Here is a 26,976-nt window from a genome sequence, read left to right as displayed (position 1 = left end):
AACACAATCAAGTTTTCACATAGGGAAGGGATTCTGGAGGGAACCACCTCAGTTACCTTATGTATCTTATGCAATATGCATATTTGAAGGATAATAAAAATATATATTAAAAAAAGGAATCAAATATCCCCCGTGACCAACCCCATCCACTTGGGATGACTTAAAAAATCTATTTTAAAAAATGATTGGAAAACAAACCCAGTAAAATTCAACATTTGTATGAATGTAACCCTCGGTTAAAACCTCTAACGAGTAACAAACCCGGATCCGGGATCCCCCCCATCAAAAAAGCTGACTAGCATAGCCTAGCCTAACGCCACAGGGATATCATAAAACATAGTTTTCATGAAATCATAAGTCCAATACAGCAAATGAAAGATAAACATCTTGTGAATCCAGCCATCATTTCCGATTTTTTTAATGTTTTACAGCGAAAACACAATAAGTATTTCTATTAGCTAACCACAATAGCAAAAGACTCAACCGCATATTTTCAAAAAAAATTTACCGCATAGGTAGCTATCACAAAACCGACCAAATAGAGATATAATTAGTCACTAACCAAGAAACAACTTCATCAGATGACAGTCTTATAACATGTTATACAATAAATCTATGTTTTGTTCTAAAATGTGCATATTTGAGGTATAAATCATAGTTTTACATTGCAGCTACCATCAAAAATATCACCAAAGCAGCCAGAATAATTACAGAGAGCAACGTGAAATACCTAAATACTCATCATAAAACATTTATGAAAAATACATGGTGTACAACAAATGAAAGATAAACATCTTGTGAATCCAGCCAATATTTCCGATTTTTAAGTGTTTTACAGCGAAAACACAATATAGCATTATATTAGCTTACCACAATAGCCAAACACACATCCGCATTCATTCACCGCAAAGATAGCATTCGCAAAAACCAGCAAAAGATATAAAATTAATCACTAACCTTGACCAACTTCATCAGATGACAGTCTTATAACATCATGTTACACAATACATATATGTTTTGTTCGAAAATGTGCATATTTAGAGGTACAAATCTTGGTTTTACATTGTGAATACGTAGCCAAAATGCACAAAATTCTCCGGAGATATTTTGGACAGTCACCTAATCTAATCAAAGAACTCATCATAAACTTTACTAAAAAATACATATTGGACAGCAAATGAAAGATACACTAGTTCTTAATGCAATCGCCGTGTTAGATTTTAAAAAATAACTTTACCATAACAAACAGCTTACGTTATAGCGAGACAGTGCCCGCAAAAAGGAAGGAAAATAGGACTAAACATTTTCCACAGAAATACGAAATAACATCATAAATGGTTCTTACTTTTGCTGAGCTTCCATCAGAATCTTGTACAAGGAGTCCTTTGTCCAGAATAAATCGTTGTTTGGTTTTAGAATGTCCTCTTTTCCTGTCGAATTAGCAACATTAGCTAGCCATGTGGCGCGAACATGCCCAAATTCTCCTGACGCAAAGAAAGGAAAATTCCAAAACTCGCAATAAACGTTAAAGAAACTGATACAACTCGGTTGAAAAAAACTACTTTATGATGTTTTTATCACATCTATCAAATAAAATCAGTGCCGGAGACATCCACCGTCTATACCGAACGCTTTTCAGAAGCCAATGCTGATGTCCTTCCCGCGCCTTGGTAGACAAAGGAAATTGTGGTCACGTCATTCCAAGAGCTCTTGTTCGACCTCAGATCAAGCTAGACACCCCATTCCACCTCCCACTGCTTGTTGACATCTAGTGGAAGGCGTATGAAGTGCATGTATATCCATAGATTTCAGGCAATTGAATAGGAAGGCCCTGGAACAGAGCCTCGATTTCAGATTTTTCACTTCCTGTCAGGAAGTTTGCTGCAAAATGAGTTCTGTTTTACTCACAGATATAATTCAAACGGTTTTAGAAACTTGAGAGTGTTTTCTATCCAATAGTATTAATAATATGCATATTGTACGATCTAGAATAGAGTACGAGGCCGTTTAAATTGGGCAATTTTTTACAAAGTGGAAATAGCGCCCCCCTATTGACAAGAAGTTTTAAACATCCTAACAAGCCAGAACACCGGCAAACGTTTATTCATCTTAAAAGCATAACTCTCCACTCACCAAACTCTTGCTTACAAGATGAGACTGAAACAGGGCTGCCTATTGAAAGACATTTGCCTCAAATATATTTATATTGTATACGAAATGGTCTGGCTACTATCCATACTGTGTACCTATAGTGCATTAAAATACTGTACTGTACTGTCCTGTAGCCTAAGCATGTCTGTATATTTGCAGAAATTCATCACCATCTAGTGGTAAAAAGTTGCACATGAATGTCACCCTGGTCTGTAATGTTTCCAAAGACAGGTAGGCAGATAGGGAACCACATCTTTAAACATAAAAGTATTACATTCTTATTATTACACTAATATGATATTATTGTATTTAAGGAGATAGCCGACAGAGTACCCCAACCTTAACTCGCCTCACCTGTCTGGTGACACACTGTGATGTGTTTGTATGTGGGGTTCTGGGTGTACTATTTGGTTGTGTTGTGACCGAGTGTCCAGTTTCTGTGTGGGGTTATGTGTCACCATAAGGGTTGTGACTGACTGAGACTGTCCAGTAGTGTCTGTGGCAGGGCTGGGGTCAATTCCATAAAAATTCCAGTCAATTCAGAAAGCAAACGGAATTCCAATTCCACATTTTTCTAATTGAAAAGCATTGAAGTAAATTGAAATTTGAATTTCAGTGTACTTCCTTAATTGACTGGAATTTAAATGGAATTGACCCCAACCCTGGTCTGTGGGGCTCTTAGTTCGTTGTAACCCGGCTGTCTGTTGATTCCCTCAGCACAGGTGCAGCCGTGAACAGCAGTGGTGAGAGCCTCCCTTCCCCCTCCATCAACGATATCTCCTCTATGTCCACCGACCAGACCCTGGCCTCAGACACTGACAGCAGCCTGGAGACCTCCGCAGGACCCCTGGGGTGTTGCAGGTGACTAGCAGCCAGCCTGCGCAAACCAATGTTCTTCAGAAGGTGAAACGCAACAACCAACCAACCCACCGAAACCTGAAAAAGAACAAAGATTATTAAAAAGAAAAAAGTATCATATTAAAGGGATTTTTAAGGAAACGTAAAGAATAATGATTATGAAAATTAACCCTGCATTTTCATTCAAAAAGAAACCACAAAAGTATAAGGAAAAAAACTGAAATAATAAATGTATGAACTTCTAGTTACTTTATTTATACACCCCATCCCCCCCCAAATATGGCACCATTAAAAACAAAAACACTGAGACAGTCATCTTTCTGTGAAGTGTAAATTGACTGGCTGCTGGTAACCCAATTTCTTGCAAGCGCCTGTGCTTCAGTCGATGTGGCAAGGTGGGCCCTTTTCATACATTACTGTACAGCAATATATAAATCTCCATTCACTTTCCCCTATGTGACTGTATTGCTATGTTTTAATAACCTCTAGGTTTGGTCCTTGGGTTTGTCTCCTGTGTGGGTGACAGATTGGTGTGTTTTCATGTAATTATTTCCACAGGGGTTAGTGCTAGTGCTCGACACTGCATAGCACCCCCGCCCTTTGTAAATATGTAATTCTGTACAGCTGTGAGCTAGGCACACAGACAGACAGAGAGTGGGACTGACGGCCAGTACTGGAAGTTCTTCTATAGCACACCTTGCCACATGACATCACCACCTTGACCCCTGACATTTGACCCCTAACTTTTCACCCCTTGCCTTTCACCCCTAGTCCTGCTGCATGATTACAAAAGCTAACACTAATTATATGATAAATTACAACTATAGATACTTTTGTTTATAATACCACTTAACGTAATTGAACTTCTTTTCAACCATAGTGGTGACGAAACCCGTGGATGGGGAGCTTCGGTTGATGATGGATATATAAATATACATACAGTGTGTGATCTTCTGCAGGAGCAGGGCTGAGCAGGTTTGGGTTCAATTCCATTTCAATTCAGTCAATTCTGAAAGTCAACATTTTTCTCATTGAAATGCATTTGTATTTGTTTTATTTTACCTTTATTTAACTAGGCATGTCAGTTAAGAACAAACTCTTATTTTCAATGACGGCCTAGGAACAGTGGGTTAACTGCCTTGTTCAGGGGCAGAACGACAGATTTTTACCTTGTCAGCTCGGAGATTCGATCTTGCAACCTTTCGGTTACTAGTCCAACCACTAGGCTAGGAAAATTGGAATAAGAACTAGAATTGACTGAATTGAAATTCACCCCAACCCTGTTGCTGACCTGGAACCTTAAGTTCTCGTAGTTGGTTTGTGTTTTTGTGAAATAAAATTATATATCTCTTCTGACTGCATCCCTGCACCACTCCACTGGCTGAGGACAGTCCCACCCCAACCAGGGAGGTCACTCACTCTGTTTCTGTGTCACTACTGTGGTGTGAAGGAGAGAAGTTCAGGAGACAGTCGCCTTATATGTATGTTACTGTCGGAAGCACAGAACAGTTTGGGGTGGGTTTACCTCAGTTTAGTTATGTTCCTCAAATCGCATCCATTTTAATTTACATTGAATGAGTACTCCCTTAATGCCATATTTTGTCAAAAGGGAATCCGATGATATACAAACTACCTATAAAACCAGTAATGTTAAACATAATTTTTGACTGGAAGTTTATTTATTATTGATTTATTTATTATTTTCATAGACTGAATCAGAATAATGGGAAGTGCCTTGTTTGGAATGATGCCGTTTCCTCATCTTAGATATACAGTAATAACAGCGATGCGTGCACTGAAATTAAGCTAAAGATCGACGGACCCCATTACTGAGATGCTGAATTGAGGTATTATTTGAAGTAGAATCTGAAGTTGGTGTCTGTTAGGATTGCAATATTTATGGTAACTTTCCAAAAATTCTGGGGTTTTCCGTAAATCTCAGTTGGAGGATTCCCAGTTGAAAGATTCCCTCACTGCTAATTCCCTTGTCCAACCAGGATTTTCTGGAAAGTTACCAGAAATGTTGAAACCCGAGTGTCTAGCATGTCCTGTTCAATCTGTTTCCGCATGATGTCGCACCCATTGTCTACACATACTGTTGATGCACATAGTCACCACTACTGACCGATGCCCATGTCCTCCCTATTAGAACTATACTACGACCATTACCATGTTATTGTTGCATCTTTGAATAACTAAATAATGTAGAATTGAAACCTACTTTTTAAAACACAATGGACTTGTTATCAGATAGTCATCATCATATAAATGTTCTTCTGACCTATATAGTTACCTAGCAACTGAGCAGAATACCTCCTAATTTGTACGGTTTTGTTTTGTATCTGTAAATGTCTTATTTGATCAGTGTCCTTACATTTCAATAAAAGGGATGAAATAAATCAGTTTTACTTTTGTTTGTATAGTGTATATAAGCATGAGATCCATACGTGGTAGTTTAATCTACTACACTTCTAGATTAAGCACAGTTTACGGAAACATTGGGAGATTGGTTGGGATAGCAGCAATGTTTCATTGTGTGTATTTGTCTTGTTATTATGACATTCAAATTGTTAAGGCATTCCTGCATGTTTGTTGCAAGCCAGTGCATTAGCAAAAATGTATAACTTTCTTGCTTGCATGGACAATACCATATAAATAGATATGTCATAATTAATAAAAACCTATAGAAGTAATATTGATAGTCACGTTTCAATTAGAATTACAACCTTATTTCTATTGTCTCCATTCTGTAAATAAGTGGGCAAGTACTTGTAAGTACTGTATACAGTACAGCGCAGTCATATACACTTTAAAGAGCTAATAAAGTGCTAAACGGTGGTTCTGGTATGTATCCAGGATAAGGCTTCCCGTTCACAGGCTCTAAGAAATGTTTTAGAACGGGGTAGAACTTTAATGTATATAGTATTTTAGATCAATTAACAAAATGTTTCTTACCACTGGTTTATGCTGCCCTACAAAGTCAAAACCCAGTAACTACAAATTTGGCCAAAAATCTTTGATCTGTTGAAATGGCCAGGTATATTATCTGATTTAATGTGGTATTTCGTTTCCTGACACAAGAACAAGCCAGTTGATCAGAATATATCATGGAGTATCAGAAATTGCCATCTGTCTAGACAGAAAACTACTTTGAAGTCAGATTATGCAGTAAACATTTTTTGAGGATACTGCATTTTGCCTTTGTAGAGTAGTATGGTGGGAATTAGTTCATACTACACACAAGTCAGACAGAAGCTTGATGTGCTGTTGTACATTTTCCACTGGATTTTTTAAAATATAACAACCCACACATTTGTCATTATTATTATTGAAGTGAAGCGGGTCCTTGTTTTGACTGTCTGAATATCTCACCAACAACTAAAACTGTACAGGGACGTTTATTAAAAATGTTTATTTGTTGTGAACTTTTTATCCTACGCATACAATAAAAAACATCTTCAAATTTCTTCAGAAAAGTACATGTTCTAATGTGCTCGAAGTGGGCCTATTTTATTCCAACTGCTTCTTTTAGACAGCCAGCACATCAGTATTTACTGTAGGTGTCAGAAATGAATGTAAACGATGTGGTTTCCTACTACACCTATGACTTCTTCAAATAAATCAGCATTTGTCAGCTGAATTTAATAGGAAAAGGCATGTGGACAAAGGGTGTTATTTTTAACAATGTTCTCAGATGTGTTGGGCCTTAACTTTGTACACTATGTTATGAGGACCCTCAGGGCAGAGGAGTCAATGTAAGGGTTTTCTTTAAACTGTTGTGTGTTCTTGTTGTGTACATTTAACAGTATTGTGGTAGAGTATGTCATTGGAAATATGATGAGGGGTATATACAGTGTATTTGTGTACAGTCACATTAAAACTAGAATTAGACTTGGTTGGGACATTATGGTTGGGGAAGGGGTATCAATACAGAATGATAATTTCTGTAATTAAAGACCCTTCAATATGACATGCATTTGATCTGAAAGTGTTTGTGAAAGACCTACCACACAAAAGCTTTTGGACTAAATTAAATCTTGCCTTTACAGCCTTTACAATTGTCCACGAGGCCTGTCTGTATTGCTCAACCGTTATGTTCCTATGACATCTTATGGCATAAATACATCTGGCATAACATTCATCCAAAATATATTTGCCTCATTTCAAATGAGTCTATCCTAGTCATTGAAACAACAATGCTAGTGTCCATTATTACTTCTCGATGAGCATACTATAACAGCGCAATAAACAATTACTATAGTTAAACCAAGAGGCTGATGTTGTGAATAGCTAATAATGTTAGGAACAGAACAGATTATAGTAGATGTTGAGAGTTGTTATGTGAAGTTGAAATCTAAACAGATGATTTGGTTCGTCTGAATCAGGGCGTTTCAGATTTTTTCCCATTCCTTCTCTTTTTCTGATGTAAGTTAGTGAACCATTTAGTTGACATGATGGTTATCACTTTGAAAATCATTTATCTGGTTCACGCTGACGATCGATCTCAAGCTCCAAGGCTAGCATTCCAATCAAATAAAACAAACACAAAGAAAATGGTTAAAAAGAGAAAAAAAAAACCTGAAACCTGTTTAAAACACTTAACATTTTAAAAGCACAGTGTATGTAAAAAATTAATATATGTGTGTGATTGAAAATAAACAAACTTTGAACTTGGGAATGAGTATGCTTTTTTAAAATATTTCTTTAAGAGAATGTTTTTATCTGCGTGTGTGTGCACACTATTGTCGTTGGCCTTTCAGTGCTGCCTCCTATCCATCTCCCAAATCTACCTTAAACAGGGCAGAGTTGGCATGGCAACAAAGTTTCTCGTTGAGTTTGGTATGTCCCAAATAGCACCCAGTGTTGTTGCGGAGACCTTATCATGAGTCATGACTGCAGTGAAATTCTACATGACCACTGAGTCACGGTGATCTTCTCTTATGCACTCTGGACATGCGTTAGTAGTACCCAACTCGCTAACAATCATCAGGTTGCTAATGGCCTGGTGCTCAGGGCTCTATTGTCCCTCTAACCACTCTGACATCATCAAAACAGTATGAAAGAAGTTCAAAAACAGGTTGAAACTGAGTGGAAAACATGTTTTTTCGTGGATGTTTCAGAACCTAACACAATGAAACAGCAGAAAAACAAACAAATTGGTCTAGCCTAATTTTTGAGTAGCCTAGAAATAGGGATTTTTTTATATTTTCATAATTAATAGGCTGACACATTACCTTTAGCAACAGAATATCTCACCATCATGCGTTTCTCATCCCCTCTCTCCATTCCTTTCTCCAGCGGGTCTGTCAACAGTTGAATGAAATATGTTTAGTTGTGAAAACATGTTACTATCGATCTTCCCATACAGATTTCACTTGGTTTCCCAAATTAAGCACTGGGTAGCTGCAGGAACAGGGTTGGAGAGCCCATGGCATACAGAGTTTGGTCAGAATATCACCTGTTGCGCAGCGAAATAACAGGAGTAGCCCTGACATGAGTGAAAAACGTGATGGTGGGAAAGTGGCCTCCTTTCGCTATTCCAGGGCATATGGATGACGTCTTTTTTGTTCATGCCCATTTCATAATGGGTCATATTAGGGGGGTGCTCCCTCTGCTGTTTCCTGAAGTCCACAATCATCTCCTTTGTTTTGTTGACGTTGAGGTTATTTTCCTGGCACCACACTCCAAGAGCCCTCAGCCTACAGGGAGGAGGTGAGGGCTCTGGGAGTGTGGTACCAGGAATATTCCACACTCCCAGAGCCCTCAGCTCCTCCCTGTAGGCTAAGGGCTCTGGGAGTGTGGTGCCAGGAAAATAACCTCTCACTCAATGTCAACAAAACAAAGGAGATGATTGTGGACTTCAGGAAACAGCAGAGGGAGCACCCCCCTATCCACATCAACGGGACAGCAGTGGAGAAGGTGGAAAGCTTCAAGTTGGTCCACCCACACAGTACACCCGCAACAGCGCCTCTTCAACCATAGGAGGCTGAAAAAATGGCTTGGCACCTAAAACCCTCAAACTTTTACAGATGCACAATTGGGAGCATCCTGTCGGGCTGTATCACCGCCTGGTACAGCAACTGCACCCTCCGCAACTGCAGGTCTTTCCAGAGGGTGGTGCGGTCTGCCCAACGCATCACCGGGGGCAAACTACCTTCCCTCCAGGACACCTACAGCACCTGATGTCACAGGAAGGCCAAAAAGATAATCAAGGACAACAACCACCCAAGCCAAGTCAAGTATGACAATTGGGTACTTTTTCAACCACTGTTCAAGACATTTAGCACCCAATACCCAACATTCACTTGGTTGCTTGAAGTAGGAGTGCTTAACTAGGATCTGTTTAGCATTTCTGAGTAGAATGAATAACATTACTTTGACGGGGGGAGGGAGGGGGGGGTACAGATTCCAGTTCAGCATTCTTAGCCTGAGACATTTCATAAATGCGTACAGAGGAGTACTTTTCTACGATCAGCTTTGCCTAGATCATTCTGAATCAGTTGTCTCTGGAATAAGATTATATGGACAGGGGTGGGTTTGATCGTAGATCAGCACTCCTACTAAACACCAGTTGCTGTAACCTAACATTTTATAATCCAATTTCCCTTGCTGTCTAATGTCCTCTCATCATCCTCTCCAAGGTGGCTTAGCAGTTCAGACGTCTTTTCCGTATTGTCTTGTCGTGTCCTGTATATATATATATATTTACACCTTTTCTTCACATATCTTTTATTTATTTTATTATCCAAGAACTCAACTACAAAAGCTTTCCTGCAAAAGCTTTCCTGCAACCCGCTTCACCAATTACAATAAGTAATATTTACCTCAATCTGAAAATCCATCGTGGAAGATAGCCAGGGGCTAATTCAGAAGCTAGCCTGATAGCTAACCAGAAGCTACTCCGATAGCTAGCCAGAAGCTAATCTGTAGCTGCCCCGAAATTAGCCGGTTTGCTAGCTAGCGTTGGTGTTTCAGCTGCCCACGTTTTGCGGTCATCAGCTATTCCTTTAGCTCGATAATCTACCGGCACTTTTGTGCAACGCGACTCGGACCGGAGCATTCCGGGACTTTTTTTCTCCCAGTTTCCCCGGATTCCAACCGCAGGCTCTGGACACTTGCACCTTGATTTCGCAGCTAGCTAGCTGCATACCGTGTGACTATTGGCTTACGTCGACCCCGGAGCAAACTCAAATCATGCTGGAGCTAGCCAGCTGAGGAGTTCCATCACCATCCGGACCCGTTTCTTTTGTTGCTGCTGCAGATACGGAACCCCACCGGGCCTTCACGACTGACTGCCGACGTTATCTGCCCGAGGGATGTATCCAACCGGCAAATCCGTTCCGACGTTACCTGAACGCTCACCTGAGGCCCGCTAATCGTTAGCTGTCCTATCGGCTGCTATCTGAACAAAACCCCACTACACGGAACCTACCGACGGAAACGCACGAGGTATCTACAAACAGACCTCCATCCTATGCTGCTACCGATAGCCATATACCCGGCCAGCTGTCTGGATCGCCACGACCCCAACCAACCTCTACTCAAAGGACCCTTACTGATCACTCGATTAAGCATGCCTCTCCTTAATGTAAATATGCCTTGTCCATTGCTGTTCTGGTTAGTGTTTATTGGCTTATTTCACTGTAGAGATTCTAGCCCTGCTCTCTATACCATATCCAACCTATCAGTTCCACCACCCACATATGCGATGACATCACCTGGTTTCAATGATGTTTCTAGAGACAAGATCTTTCTCATCATCACTCAATACCTAGGTTTACCTCCACTGTATTCACATCCTACCATACCTTTGTCTGTACATTATTCCTTTAAACTATTTTATCGCCCCCAGAAACTTCCTTTTACTCTCTGCTCTAGTAGCTCTAGGCGACCAATTCTCATAGCTTTTAGCCGTACCATTATCCTACTTCTCCTCTGTTCCTCTGGTGATGTAGAGGTGAATCCAGGCCCTGCAGTACCTGGCTCCACTCCTATTCCCCAGGCGCTCTCTTTTGATGACTTCTGTAACCGTAATAGCCTTGGCTTCATGCATGTTAACATTAGAAGCCTCCTCCCTAAGTTTGTTTTGTTCACTGCTTTAGCACACTCTACCAACCCGGATGTTTTAGCCGTGTCTGAATCCTGGCTTAGAAAGACCACCAAAAATTCAGACATTTTTATCCCCAATTACAATATTTTCAGACAAGATAGAACGGCCAAAGGGGGCGGTGTTGCAATCTACTGCAAAGACTGCCTGCAGAGTTCTGTTATACTATCCAGGTCTGTTCCCAAACAATTTGAACTTCTACTTTTAAAAATCCACCTCTCTAAAAACAAGTCTCTCACCGTTGCCGCCTGCTATAGACCACCCTCTGCCCCCAGCTGTGCTCTGGACACTATATGTGAACTGATTGCCCCCCATCTATCTTCAGAGCTCGTGCTGCTAGGCGACCTAAATTTGAACATGCTCAACACCCCAGCCACCCTACAATCTAAGCTTGATGCCCTCAATCTCACACAAATTATCAATGAACCTACCAGGTACCACCCCAATTCCGTAAACACGGGCACCCTCATAGATATCATCCTAACCAACTTGCCCTCCAAATACACCTCTGCTGTTTTCAACCAAGATCTCAGCAATCACTGCCTCATTGCCTGCATCCGTAATGGGTCAGCGGTCAAACGACCTCCACTCATCACTGTCAAACGCTCCCTGAAACACTTCAGCGAGCAGGCCTTCCTAATCGACCTGGCCGGGATATCCTGGAAGGATATTGATCTCATCCCGTCAGTAGAGGATGCCTGGTCATTTTTTAAAAATGCCTTCCTCACCATCTTGAATAAGCATGCCCCATTCAAGAAATTTAGAACCAGGAACAGATATAGCCCTTGGTTCTCTCCTGACCTGACTGCCCTTAACCATCAGAAAAACATCCTATGGCGTTCTGCATTAGCATCGAACAGCCCCCGTGATATGCAACTTTTCAGGGAAGCCAGAAACCAATATACACAGGCAGTTAGAATAGCCAAGGCTAGCTTTTTCAAGCAGAAATTTGCTTCCTGCAACACAAATTCAAAAAAGTTCTGGGACACCGTAAAGTCCATGGAGAATAAGAACACCTCCTCCCAGCTTCCAACCGCTCTGAAGATAGGAAACACTGTCACCACCGACAAATCCACTATAATTGAGAATTTCAATAAGCATTTTTCTACGGCTGGCCATGCTTTCCACCTGGCTACCCCTACCCCGGACAACAGCACTGCCCTCCCCTCTGCTACTCGCCCAAGCCTTCCCCATTTCTCTTTCTCCCAAATACAGTCAGCTGATGTTCTTAATGAGCTGCAAAATCTGGACCCTTACAAATCAGCCGGGCTAGATAATCTGGACCCTTTCTTTCTAAAACTATCTGCTGAAATTGTTGCCACCCCTATTACTAGCCTCTTCAACCTCTCTTTCGTGTCGTCTGAGATCCCCAAAGATTGGAAAGCAGCTGAGGTTATCCCCCTCTTCAAAGGGGGGGACACCCTTGACCCTAACTGCTACAGACCTATATCTATCCTACCCTGCCTTTCTAAGGTCTTCGAAAGCCAAGTCAACAAACAGATTACCGACCATTTCGAATCACACCACACCTTCTCCGCTATGCAATCTGGTTTCAGAGCTGGTCATGGGTGCACCTCAGCCACGCTCAAGGTCATAAACGATATCGTAACCGCCATCGATAGGAAACAATACTGTGCAGCCGTATTCATTGACCTGGCCAAGGCTTTTGACTCTGTCAATCACCACATCCTCATTGGCAGACTCGACAGCCTTGGTTTCTCTAATGATTGCCTCGCCTGGTTCACCAACTACTTCTCTGATAGAGTTCAGTGTGTCAAATCGGAGGGTCTGTTGTCCGGGCCTCTGGCAGTCTCTATGGGGGTGCCACAGGGTTCAATTCTTGGACCGACCCTCTTTTCTGTTTACATCAATGATGTCGCTCTTGCTGCTGGTGATTCTCTGATCCACCTCTACGCAGACGACACTATTCTGTATACTTCTGGCCCTTCTTTTGACACTGTGTTAACAACCCTCCAGGCGAGCTTCAATGCCATACAACTCTCCTTCCGTGGCCTCCAACTGCTCTTAAATACAAGTAAAACCAAATGCATGCTCTTCAACCGATCGCTGCCTGCTCCTGCCCGCCTGTCCAACATCACTACTTTGGACGGCTCTGACTTAGAATATGTGGACAACTACAAATACCTAGGTGTCTGGTTAGACTGTAAACTCTCCTTCCAGACCCACATCAAACATCTCCAATCCAAAGTCAAATCTAGAATTGGCTTCCTATTCCGCAACAAAGCATCCTTTACTCATGCTGCCAAACATACCCTTGTAAAACTGACCATCCTACCAATCCTCGACTTCGGTGATGTCATTTACAAAATAGCCTCCAAAACCCTACTCAATAAATTGGATGCAGTCTATCACAGTGCCATCCGTTTTGTCACCAAAGCCCCATATACTACCCACCACTGCGACCTGTACACTCTCGTTGGCTGGCCCTCGCTTCATACTCGTCGCCAAACCCACTGGTTCCAGGTCATCTACAAGACCCTGCTAGGTAAAGTCCCCCCTTATCTCAGCTCGCTGGTCACCATAGCAGCACCTACCTGTAGCACGCGCTCCAGCAGGTATATCTCTCTAGTCACCCCCAAAACCAATTCTTCCTTTGGACGCCTCTCCTTCCAGTTCTCTGCTGCCAATGACTGGAACGAACTACAAAAATCTCTCTACTGTCTCTCTAATGTCTCTACTTTGCACTTTCTTCCAATGCAAACCAACCATTCCAGTGTTTTTTTAGTTTTTATTTTACTTGCTGTGTTGTACTCACTTCGCCTCCATGGCCTTTTTATATTTTATTTATTTATACATATATCTGTTTGCCTTCACCTCCCTTATCTCACCTCACTTGCTCACATTGTATATAGACTTATTTTTTTTCACTGTATTATTGACTATATGTTTGTTTTTACTCCATGTGTAACTATGTGTTGTTGTATGTGTCGAACTGCTTTGCTTTATCTTGGCCAGGTCGCAATTGTAAATGAGAACGTGTTCTCAATTTGCCTACCTGGTTAAATAAAGGTTAAATAAAAAAAATAAAAAATGTCCTTCCGGAACCCCACCTCAACATTGTTCTGTCAAGGCAACAAAAGCAAGTTGGCATGCTCTTGCAAGGAATTTAACTCACAACCTCTCCTTTAGGAATTCACCACCATAACTACTATTACAACTATTTCTAAACTATCTTAACATGTGGCTTTCTTCAGGGGGACCAAGACTAGGAACACCTTTGAATGGTCTACAAAGCATGCCCCCAGGTAAAAGTTGGCTTTTGCAGACAAGGATTATATTGTTACTCCATGACATAATATGGTATCACAACTCTATTAAAAGGACATTCTACACAAGGTGTCAATTCATTCCTTCTATTTGATGGGATCTAGCCCCTACCCCCTACCCCCCTACACACCTCAAGTTAGCTATTTCATGCTCACAAAAGGCAACATCAAAAACATTTACATATTAATTACTCTTCTGGGATTTGAACTCACAAGCTAATAGTTTGGAGAGCAGGAACCATAACCACTACTCTACCAGAAATATATAGAAAATATGTTGAGGGGAACTTGAAAATGCACACATTAAAGACAACATTTCAGAGGTTGGAGAATGGTGTGGGGGGCTTGTACTTCTTGGACCTATCAACCGTTCCTCAATCTTCTTCTGATGACTACAAGCATAGATTATGAATCTTCAAAACCTACACAATAGGATGGATGTGTTTAGGAATGCTACGAGTGCTATCTCTTGGGAAAAAAACATGTTTATACCTATGCAGTACCTTTAGAAATATTAATAATAATAATAATAAACCTTTACTTTAGTAAATTAGTAAAACAATTTTAGTAAAACAATTATGACAGGTGTGTTGTAATAAAAATGAGTGGTGTCCACTGATTAAATGCATTCTTTCTGGAAAACCAAGATATTCACGAAGTGTTTGATGAATGACAGGTTGTTTTTTCATGCAAAATATATTTGGCCTTTAAATACAATTAAGCTGCTTTATTTTCAGGGTTTAGTGAAGGTGGTTAATTTTTTACCCAAGGGGCAAAAATCAAGGGTAGTAAACAGAATGTTAAAACTACACACGGGTTAAGTCAAGTATTTACAAGGTGTCTAGTCATTTCTGGTCGTTAATGTCTAATTGACCACACATAAGTGCAAGTTGAAGTGTTGTCAATGCTACACAGGTGTCTGTAGTCTAGGTGCTCGTTATAAGTGCTTGAAATCATAGATTGCCGTGTTCCAGAGCATCAAGACTGTGATCGATCAAGGGTGAATTGTGACTGAATTACTGAGCTACAAATAATATTAAGTAGTTATTTATTAATCAAGGTTAATCTAAATCAGTCTCGACTCGCTTTAAAAGTAATCTGCAATGTGGAACGTGCCTCCAACAATTCATTGACACAGTTGTGACTGGTAAGGTTTATTTGTTATAGCATCACATTTTACACAAGACATGCCAAAATTCATATAAAGATAATTTTAATATACATATACCATTGTCATGTCTCATTGTGCCTCCTCCAGACTCCTTCAAAGCCGTCGGCCAGCTTTTTCACGTCAACCATCTAACTGAAGTGAAAGGACGTGACCCTCCAATCTAAAGTGTAAGACTTATCTTCACATTTCAAAAGTAGTGTGATGAAAACATTTCACCAAATTATATTTCAGAGTGTCATGTCCCTTAAATCACATTTCTTGAATTTGAAAAATCTGTGGTAAAGGAGGTTATTGGGGGCCTTGAGGCACAAGAGGAATTGAAATAGGATTGCTCTAATGCTAAGTCCATTCCTGTGTTTGGATTGATATTAGATGACCCACTGCTGACAAAGTGTTAGAAAAAGGGTTGTTGCAGTCAGTCAGTCATCCATGCTATATGAAATGATAGGGTGATGAACACCGTATGGATGGCGGTCATCCGGAATTTAGTATGTTCAAAGGGTCATTTGTAGTCTTTCTTAATTTGTCGTTTTGAGTGGCCTGTAAATATTTTGACATAATTTGGTCGGATGTCTGTGTAACAAATAACTAATGATGATCATGATTTCAATTCAGTTTAATGACATCAAACACTCACTTCTCCTGAAGGGCGCACATAATATTATTCACTATTCGCCATAAATGTAAAAGCATTAGATTTGCATATGCATGGGCTAACACGAGTTTGCACCATATTTCCTCTACATGCAGAGAATTGAAGGGGTGCACTTTAGGATAACTGAGATGTTTGGTACTAATTACTCCCTCATTGAAGCAATCACTGCTTAGATAGGATTGGGCAGGTCAAACCAAGGGCTCCACTACATGGGTTTAACCCTTCTAGTTATTTATAATCAGTGATTACTTTTAGGGAGGAAGAAAGGAGGGATATATGGAAAGATTGAGCGAGCCACTACTGTCAGCTCGACAACCCAATCGTGTTATTTGCATATAATAGACTTTTGACCTCTGACCTGTATACTGTCTGTAACCATTCCACAGATATCTCGTACAGTGGAAACACTTGAGCCTCTGCGTCATCTGCGTCAGCAATAACTCATCACTCCTGCTCCAGGTAAATTCATTAGCATGAAGTTTGATACCCATATGACCCCACTCAACCCCAGGGGCCAAGTGTCAACATTCAATCTAACCTGGGGCCTTACGTATCAAGTGCCTCAGAGTAGAAGTGTTCCTCTCGGATCAGTTTTGCAGTTTACAACTAGAATAAGATTATAGACACATCCTAGATCAGTAATTACTCTGAGATGATTTGTGGATGAAGTCCCAGGTCCCCCCCCTCTGTCCATGTTCTGATGTTCATTTGGATCTTAACATGCCTTTTGGGGGCCCTAACTGAGATTTTGTTGGGGTGCGGGCAAAACATTTCTCGCTGGCAAAACATTTCACCTCCCCCCTCCTGACGTTGGAGCAAAATTGACTTTTATAACACATTTCATGCAATTAGACTCATTTTTCCATGGTGCAGTATTGCAGGGAATTTCATGCAATTCTACACATTTTGCCAAGACTTATGTTTGTTAACGATATCTGAGTGAGAGTAACTTAACCTGTCTGACCGAGGCGTTCTGCTAGCGGAACTCCTCCCACATTCCACTGAAAAGGCAGAGCGCGAAATTCAAAATATATTTTTTAGAATTATTTAACTTTCACACATTAACAAGTCCAATACAGCAAATGAAAGGTACACATCTTGTGAATCCAGCCAACATGTCCGATTTTTAAAATGTTTTACAGCGAAAACAGCACGTATATTTATGTTAGCTCACCACCAAATACAAAAAAGGACAGACATTTTTCACAGCACAGGTAGCATGCACAAAGCCAACCTAACTAACCAAGAACCAATCAAACTAACCAAGAAACATGTTACACAATAAATCTATGTTTTGTTCGAAAAATGTGCATATTTGAGGTATAAATCAGGTTTACATTGCAGCTACCATCACAGCTATCGTCAAAAATAGCACCGAAGCAGCCAGAGTAATTATAGAGACCAACATGGAATACCTAAATACTCATCATAAAACATTTCTGAAAAATGCATCGTGCACAGCAAATGAAAGACAAGCATCTTCTGAATCCAGCCAATATTTCCGATTTGTGTTTTACAGCGAAAACACAATATAAGCTTATATTAGCTTACTACAATAGCCTACCACACTACCACATTCATTCATCAAGGCACATTAGCGATAGCAATAGGCACGTTAGCGTTAGCGAATAAACCAGCAAAAGATATTAATTTTCACTAACCTTCATAAACCTTCCTCAGATGACAGTCCTATAACATCAGGTTATACATACACTTATGTTTTGTTCGAAAATGTGCATATTTAGAGCTGAAATCAGTGGATATCCATTAAGCTAATGTAGCTTCTTTTTCCCAGAATCTGCGGATATTTCTATTAGACTCTCACCTATTCTGACCAAATAGCTATTCATAAACATTACAAAAAAATACATGTTGTATAGGAAATGGTAGATACACTAGTTCTTAATGCAATCGCAGTGTTAGAATTCTAAAAATATCTTCATTACGACAATAGGCTTACGTTATTGTCATGTTTTGTCTTTGATCTTCATGTCTTGTCCCTGTGCTTCCCTCTGCTGGTCTTATTAGGTTCTTTCCCTCTTTCTATTTCCTCTCTCTCCTCCTTCCTTTTTCCCTCTCCCGCTCTCTCTCTCTATCGTTCCGTTCTTGCTCCCAGCTGGTTCTCATTCTCCTAACGACCTTATTTACTCTTTCACACCTGTCCCCTATTTTGCCCTCTGATTTGAGTCCCTATTTCTCCCTCTGTTTTCTGCTTCTGTCTTTGTCGGATTCTTGTTTGATGTTTGCTGTTCTGTGTCCTTGTTCCGCCCTATCGTGTTTTTGCCTTCATCAGATGCTGCGTGTGAGCAGGTGTCTAGTGGTCGCGTCTCCAGTCGTTCATCTCTACTGACGAGAGGATTTCAGTTTTCCTGTTTTGTTTTTACCTTAGATATATCAGGAGTATCGTTTTTGTCTAAGACTGGAATAAAGACTCTGTTTCTATTTCGTCGCTTTTGGGTCCTCCTTCATCAGCATAACAGAAGAATCCGACCAAGAATGGACCCAGCGACTATGGATTCTCTCAACACTACCGTCAAGTTCCAGGGAGCAATGCTCGGCAGACACGAGCAGGAATTGTCTGCTGCTCGTCATGCCGTTGAGACCCTGGCCACTCAGGTCTCCGATCTCTCAGGACAGTTTCAGAGTCTTCGTCTCGTACCACAAGCTACTTCCTGGTCTTCCGAGTCTCCGGAACCCAGGGTTAATAATCCACCATGTTACTCTGGACAGCCCACTGAGTGTCGCTCCTTTCTCACCCAGTGTGATATTGTGTTCTCTCTCCAGCCCAACACATACTCTGGAGAGAGAGCTCGGATCGCTTACGTCATATCACTCCTTACTGGGCGGGCTCGGGAGTGGGGCACAGCTATTTGGGAGGCAAGGGCTGAGTGTTCTGACGTTTATCAGAACTTTAAGGAGGAGATGATACGGGTCTTTGATCGTTCAGTTTTTGGGAAGGAGGCTTCCAGGGGTCTGGCTTCCCTATGTCAAGGTGATCGATCCATAACGGATTACTCTATAGAGTTTCGTACTCTTGCTGCATCCAGTGACTGGAACGAGCCGGCGTTGCTCGCTCGTTTTCTGGAGGGACTCCACGCTGAGGTTAAGGATGAGATTCTCTCCCGGGAGGTTCCTTCCAGCGTGGACTCTTTGATTGCACTCGCCATCCGCATAGAACGACGGGTAGATCTTCGTCACCGAGCTCGTGGAAGAGAGCTCGCGTTAACGGGGTTTCCCTTCTCCGCATCTCGACCATCTCCTTCCATCGGCTCAGAGACTGAGCCCATGCAGCTGGGAGGTGTTCACATCTCGACTAAGGAGAGGGAACGGAGAATCACCAACCGCCTTTGCTTCTATTGCGGTTCTGCTGGACATTTTGTCATGTCATGTCCAGTTAAAGGCCAGAGTTCATCAGTAAGCAGAGGGCTACTGGTGAGCGCTACTACTCAGGTCTCTCCATCAAGATCCTGTACTACCTTGTCGGTCCATCTACGCTGGACCGGGTCGGCTGCTTCCTGCAGTGCCTTGATAGACTCTGGGGCTGAGGGTTGTTTTATGGACGAAGCATGGGCTCGGAAACATGACATTCCTCTCAGAGAGTTAGGGAGGATCACACCCATGTTCGCCTTAGATGGTAGTCCTCTCCCCAGTATCAGATATGAGACACTACCTTTAACCCTCACAGTATCTGGTAACCACAGTGAGACCATTTCTTTTTTGATTTTTTGTTCACCTGTTACACCTGTTGTTTTGGGTCATCCCTGGCTAGTATGTCATAATCCTTCTATTAATTGGTCTAGTAATTCTATCCTTTCCTGGAACGTTTCTTGTCATGTGAAGTGTTTAATGTCTGCTATCCCTCCTGTTTCTTCTGTCCCCTCTACTCAGGAGGAGCCTGGTGATGTGACAGGAGTGCCGGAGGAATATCATGATCTACGCACGGTCTTCAGTCGGTCCAGAGCCAACTCTCTTCCTCCTCACCGGTCGTATGATTGTTGTATTGATCTCCATCCGGGGACCACTTCTCCTCGGGGTAGATTATTCTCTCTGTCGGCTCCCGAACGTAAGGCTCTCGATGATTATCTGTCTGCTGAAGGCATTCAGATGGATCCCGCTAAGGTCCAGGATGTCAGCGATTGGCCTGTTCCTAAGTCACGTGTCGAGTTACAGCGCTTTCTCGGTTTCGCTAATTTCTATCGGCGTTTCATTCGTAATTTCGGTCAAGTGGTTGCCCCTCTCACAGCTCTGACTTCTGTCAAGTCTTGCTTTAAGTGGTCTGGTTCCGCCCAGGGAGCTTTTGATCTCCTCAAGAAGCGTTTTACATCCGCCCCTATCCTTGTTACTCCTGACGTCACTAAACAATTCATTGTCGAGGTTGACGCTTCAGAGGTGGGCGAGGGAGCCATTCTGTTCCAGCGCTTCCAGTCTGACGATAAGGTCCATCCTTGCGCTTACTTTTCTCATCGATTGTCGCCATCGGAACCCGAGGGGATTCTCCCTGAAGGGCGTGTTGTCGGGTTGACTGTCTGGGGAATTGAGAGACAGGTAAAGCAAGCACTCACTCACACTGCGTCGCCGCGCGCTTGTCCTAGTAACCTTCTGTTCGTTCCTGTCTCTATTCGTCTGGCTGTTCTTCAGTGGGCTCATTCTGCCAAGTTAGCTGGTCACCCCGGCGTTCGGGGTACGCTTGCTTCTATTCGCCAGCGGTTTTGGTGGCCTACTCAGGAGCGGGACACGCGCCGTTTTGTGGCTGCTTGTTCGGACTGCGCGCAGACTAAGTCAGGTAACTCTTCTCCTGCCGGTCGTCTTAGACCGCTTCCCATTCCTTCTCGACCATGGTCTCAGATCGCCTTAGACTTTATTACCGGTCTGCCTTCGTCAGCGGGGAGGACTGTGAGAGCCGCCAATAAACGTAGGATTAAGAGTCCTAGGTATTGTCGCGGTCAGAGAGTGTGGCTTTCCACTCGTAACCTTTCCCTTACGACAGCTTCTCGCAAGTTGACTCCACGGTTCATTGGTCCGTTCCGTGTCTCTCAGGTCGTTAATCCTGTCGCTGTGCGACTGCTTCTTCCGCGACATCTTCGTCGCATCCACCCTGTCTTCCATGTCTCTTGTGTCAAGCCTTTTCTTCGCGCCCCCGTTCGTCTTCCCTCCCCCCCTCCCGTCCTTGTCGAGGGCGCACCTATTTACAAGGAACGGAAGATCATGGACATGCGTTCTCAGGGACGTGGTCACCAGTACTTAGTGGAGGGGGAGGGTTTCGGTCCTGAGGAGAGGAGTTGGGTTCCATCTCGGGACGTGCTGGACCGTTCGTTGATTGATGATTTCCTTCGTCGCCGCCAGGGTTCCTCCTCGAGTGCGCCAGGAGGCGCTTGGTGAGTGGGGGGGTACTGTCATGTTTTGTCTTTGATCTTCATGTCTTGTCCCTGTGCTTCCCTCTGCTGGTCTTATTAGGTTCTTTCCCTCTTTCTATTTCCTCTCTCTCCTCCTTCCTTTTTCCCTCTCCCGCTCTCTCTCTCTATCGTTCCGTTCTTGCTCCCAGCTGGTTCTCATTCTCCTAACGACCTTATTTACTCTTTCACACCTGTCCCCTATTTTGCCCTCTGATTTGAGTCCCTATTTCTCCCTCTGTTTTCTGCTTCTGTCTTTGTCGGATTCTTGTTTGATGTTTGCTGTTCTGTGTCCTTGTTCCGCCCTATCGTGTTTTTGCCTTCATCAGATGCTGCGTGTGAGCAGGTGTCTAGTGGTCGCGTCTCCAGTCGTTCATCTCTACTGACGAGAGGATTTCAGTTTTCCTGTTTTGTTTTTACCTTAGATATATCAGGAGTATCGTTTTTGTCTAAGACTGGAATAAAGACTCTGTTTCTATTTCGTCGCTTTTGGGTCCTCCTTCATCAGCATAACAGTTATAGCGAGAGAGTGGCCAAAACCTGTGCGCAAAACTACTAGTAAACAGTTCGACAGATATATGAAATAGCATCACAAAATGGGTCCTACTTTTGGTGATCTTCCATCAGAATGTTGGACAAGGGGTCCTTTGTCCAGAACAGTCGTTGTTTGGATTTAGAACATCGTTTTTCCCTCTTGAATTAGCAAGCACACTGGCCAAGTGGAGCGAAGCTCTCCTTTCTGAACATAAGCACACAACGCAACACGCCTAACGTCCCGAATAAATTTCAAAAATCTAATAAAACTATATTGAAAAAACATACTTTACGATGATATGGTCACATGTATCAAATAAAATCAAAGCCGGAGATAGTAGTCGCCTATAACGACAACGTTTCAAAAGGCAAATCCATGTCCCTCTACGCGCCTTCCTGAAAACCAGAAATCGGTGACACGTCATTCCAAGAGGACGTATTCCATCTCAGACCAAGATAAACACTCAATTTCTTCTCTCACTGCATCTTGACATCCAGGGGAAGGTGTATGACGTGCATGTATACTAATAGGTCTCATGCCCATTTATAGGCAGGCCCTTGAACAGAGCATCATTTTTAGACTTTACACTTCCTGGTCAGAAAGTGTGCTGCCAAATGAGTTCTGTTTTACTCACAGACAAAATTCAAACGGTTTTAGAAACTAGAGAGTGTTTTCTATCCAATAGTAATAATAATATGCATATTGTACGAGCAAGAATAGAGTACGAGGCCGTTTAAATTGGGCACGATTTCCCCCCAAAGTGTAAATAGCGCCCTCTATCATCATCAGGTTAACAAAATCGGTATTGGGGCATTATTACTAGAAGTTTAGACAACTGGCTAGACTAATTTACCAATCTAAATGTTTGTAGCTGACATGTGACTCAGTGACTTACACAACTTGTTCTGATAATTATTATATACATTTTTAAGATTGTGTTTTCTATTGTTAGGTATTACTGAATTGTGGGAGCTACAAACAAACGTTTTGTTAGGTATTACTGTGTATGTGACAAACTTTTATTTGATAACCAACTGCTGTGATTCAGAACCAAATCTCAATTTCACCTTGTGTATTTTACTATTCTAATACAATAGTAAGTGACTGAATTCTTTAGTAAATTCATCCTAATAATGGTAATGGTAGGTGGCCCACTAGCTACTGCTTAAGTCCCTTATACCTGCAGCCCACTGGTTATGAATGATAGCATAGTTGCTTAGACATGATTTGGCAAGTCATGTATTTAGAAATGATCACTGATTACAGGAGGGATATGGTTTTATTTTTTCAAAGAATAGAATTCACTTTAAATCCATTTCCTTGACCTTCAATGTCAAACTCTGCATGCAGATGATTTTAATTCAAAATGATGTAATTTATGTAGAATGTAACAGGTCTCAATTTAATTCTGAATGTACCCCAGTCTGGCTTGGTAAACTATTTGAGACACTAGGGGATATTTTTCCATATAACATTCCATATAGTTAGTTAACTGTCTTGAAAACTTGTCCTAAGTGTAATCTCAATACTTATACCAATGTAATGTTCCTTGTCAGAATGCCAAAGAGAAAGAGGGCCCCAACTTTTGATGACTTTGCCTCAGTTGTTGAAAGGCCTCTCACCAGAGGAAGTTACAGCAGCGAGCTACCATCAGGAAAATTGATTATTTTCTGTGATAGTCATTAAACTGGAAAGGTCTAACACCCTAGCTATCGCCGTCAACTCTACGACGTGTGGAGTAAGGGAAGGATGGCCAATGCACAACCCCACTCCGTCTCCCAGATTGCCCCATCACCACCCCAGGTCCCCCAAACACTACCCCAGCAAGTATACACCAGCACAAGCAGCTGAAATGATTGAAACAGTTGATCCCGCTAAGGTATCCCACCTTCCACCACTCCACCCCAAGCCTGGAGACATTTTTCTGTTTGCAGGTAGTTCCTCGTCATGTGAGGACTGGAAGGCGGACCAAAAAAGATGGATTCAGAAGGGATCCCACAGCCTTCCTCGCCGTTCACCAAAACCAAGAGTGCGGTACTATGCAGGAAAGGAAGCACCAGGGTTCCAAAAAAGGGAGTATGAGTTGCTTCACCAGCCTGATACTCCTGTGCTAATTCACTACTTTGGTGAGGAGGCACACTCCAATGTCCCCCACCCCCACGGCAACAGCCAACAGCAGCAAGCAAGGGATTTCATCCGATCGGCTACCTCAATTATAGATGAAATGTCACGGCGAAAGACTGAAACACCTGGCAAAGTATACTCAGACATGACCAACAACCCACCACCACCCCCAAATGCATCATTCATGCCAGTTTACCAACCTCGCAACTTGGCACAAGTGAAGAACACAATTGGCCGATCAAGGGACGTCACTGTTTTGGACCGGGACGAGTTGGTGGCAACACATATGATGGGTGACATTCTCCCCGGATTTGTCACCCATATGGAGACTCGACCCGCAACCCTTCTGGTAGTGGCAGCACCAGAAATGGTTGAAGAGGCCAAGGCAGTTATTAAAAGCAAACACCAAGGGGCACACATCTTTCACTATGACACCACGTTTTTATGTTTCACCCCTTGTTTTTCATCATGTTGCATTTCAAGAGGCAAATGTCCTTCCCCTTGCATTCCTCATTCACACCACCCGGCACATGGAAAACCACAAACAGTTCTTTCGCACCATCCTTTATTCCTTCCCCAAATATCAACAGCAATCTCTGCACAGACCGTGAGGCGGCTATTGAGGAGGCAATCCAGTCTGAGCTGCCGCAAGCCAGGATTGTCAATTCCTGGAACCACATCTCCAACAATGTGAAGCACAAGATGGGGTCAGAGGGTGCTGGGGCTGTGGCCGATTACTAACAGGCCATCAAAGAGCTCTTGGCCACGAAATCAAGGAGTGACTACAAATGCACACTGGAGAGGGTGTGCCTTCACTGGAGCCCTGATTTCATGGCTAATTTCCATCAGTCACTGTCTGACGCCATGGACAAGAGCGCACAATATGTGCTCAACAGCTTGGGCATCCAGTCAGATGGAATTACCAACAATTGCTCAGAGAGCTTCAATGCTGTCCTCAAGGCATTGGTTGGATGGAAGAAGGTCAGAGTAGATAAATTGGTTTATCTACTCTACCAACTCCAAACCAATGCCTTGAGGGAAGTGCTGCGGGGCTAAGGTAACCTAGGGAATTTCCACCTGACCCCTGAATGCAATGAGCAATTTTCCAGGCGAATGCTCACCACCAGTTTCCCATAGAACATGTCAGAGGAAGACATGGTGTCTTTTGCTGAAGGCATCCAATCCTGTGTGGCACCAGAAGAGGTTGTCATGGCAGAAACTGGAGCCAGAGGCCTTGGCCAGGATGATTGTGCAAAAGGATGAGTCCTCCTGTTTCCAAGCACCAAATTGTTCCTCTACCAGGGCTTCTCAGACAAGCAGCATGTTGTTACTCTGTTGCCAACGGAGACATGCTCCTGCTTTGCTTCTGACAGTGCCCAGAGGTGTGTCCACCGACTGGCAGCTGTACTGGCCATTGGCGGAAGTGTGGACAGTCCTATGCCAATAAAGCTGAGGACAAGGCATCTGGCCGCAAAACGCTCTGGCCATAAGTGTGCCACCAAGGAGCATGTCCAGACAGGCGCCAAACACCAGGAAGAACAATCGACCGTTCATCAACAGGTCGGTCTTATGTGTTGCTTTTTAGTTACATTTCTTATTTGGGTATAGTAAAATGGTAACCATTTTACTAAGCCATGTGGTCCTCATGGGTTTTATGTACAGTGGGGAGAACAAGTATTTGATATACTGCCGAATTTGCAGGTTTTCCTACTTACAAAGCATGTAGAGGTCTGTAATTGTTATCATAGGTACACTTCAACTGTGAGAGATGGAATCTAAAACAAAAATCCAGAAAATCACATTGTATGATTTTTAAGTAATTAATTTGCATTTTATTGCATGACATAAGTATTTGATCACCTACCAACCAGTAAGAATTCCGGCTCTCACAGACCTGTTAGTTTTTCTTTAAGAAGCCCTCCTGTTCTCCACTCATTACCTGTAATAACTGGACCTGTTTGAACTCATTACCTGTATAAAAGACACCTGTCCACACACTCAATCAAACAGACTCCAACCTCTCCACAATGGCCAAGACCAGAGAGCTGTGTAAGGACATCAGGGTTAACATTTTAGACCTGCACAAGGCTGGGATGGGCTACAGGACAATAGGCAAGCAGCTTGGTGAGAAGGCAACAACTTTTGGCGCAATTATTAGAAAATGGAAGAAGTTCAAGATGACGGTCAATCACCCTCAGTCTGGGGCTCCATGCAAGATCTCACCTCGTGGGGCATCAATGATCATGAGGAAGGTGTGGGATCAGCCCAGAACTACACGGCAGGACCTGGTCAATGACCTGAAGAGAGCTGGGACCACAGTCTCAAAGAAAACCATTAGTAACACACTACGCCGTCATGGATTAAAATCTTTCAGCGCACGCAAGGTCCCCCTGCTCAAGCCAGAGCATGTCCAGGCCAGTCTGAAATTTGGTCTAAACTCCACTCGCCGTGTTTGGAGGAAGAAGAAGGATGAGTACAACCCCAAGAACACCATCCCAACCGTGAAGCATGGAGGTGGAAACATTATTCTTTGGGGATGCTTTTCTGCAAAGGGGACAGGATGACTGCACCGTATTGAGGGGAGGATGGATGGGGCCATGTATCGCGAGATCTTGGCCAACAACCTCCTTCCCTCAGTAAGAGCATTGAAGATGGGTCGTGGCTGGGTCTTCCAGCATGGCAACGACCCGAAACACAC

At 42.6% G+C, this 26,976-nt stretch overlaps 1 protein-coding gene across 12 annotated transcripts in view; it reads left to right on the top strand.

Annotated features, from left to right (window-relative positions):
* The window catches only part of LOC129819093 (mitogen-activated protein kinase 10-like), an 85,420-nt gene extending 80,012 nt beyond the window's left edge, over window positions 1-5,408 (top strand). For 6 of the 12 annotated variants that reach the window (XM_055875645.1, XM_055875652.1, XM_055875644.1 and 3 more), the window contains one exon: window positions 2,874-5,408. In XM_055875645.1, the coding sequence (XP_055731620.1) occupies window positions 2,874-3,016 (143 nt within the window). In that variant the 3' untranslated portion in view covers window positions 3,017-5,408. Of the gene's footprint in view, window positions 1-2,868 lie in introns of all 12 variants that reach the window. The other 6 variants (XR_008754014.1, XR_008754012.1, XM_055875649.1 and 3 more) reach the window with 3 other exon arrangements.
* The last annotated feature ends 21,568 nt before the right edge of the window (window positions 5,409-26,976 follow it).

The sequence above is a fragment of the Salvelinus fontinalis genome, chromosome 21 (genome assembly GCF_029448725.1).
Source record: "Salvelinus fontinalis isolate EN_2023a chromosome 21, ASM2944872v1, whole genome shotgun sequence".
Classification (NCBI taxonomy): Eukaryota; Metazoa; Chordata; class Actinopteri; order Salmoniformes; family Salmonidae; genus Salvelinus; species Salvelinus fontinalis.
Note: the sequence above shows the minus strand (reverse complement) of the source record. Positions and strands in the feature narration are given on the sequence as shown.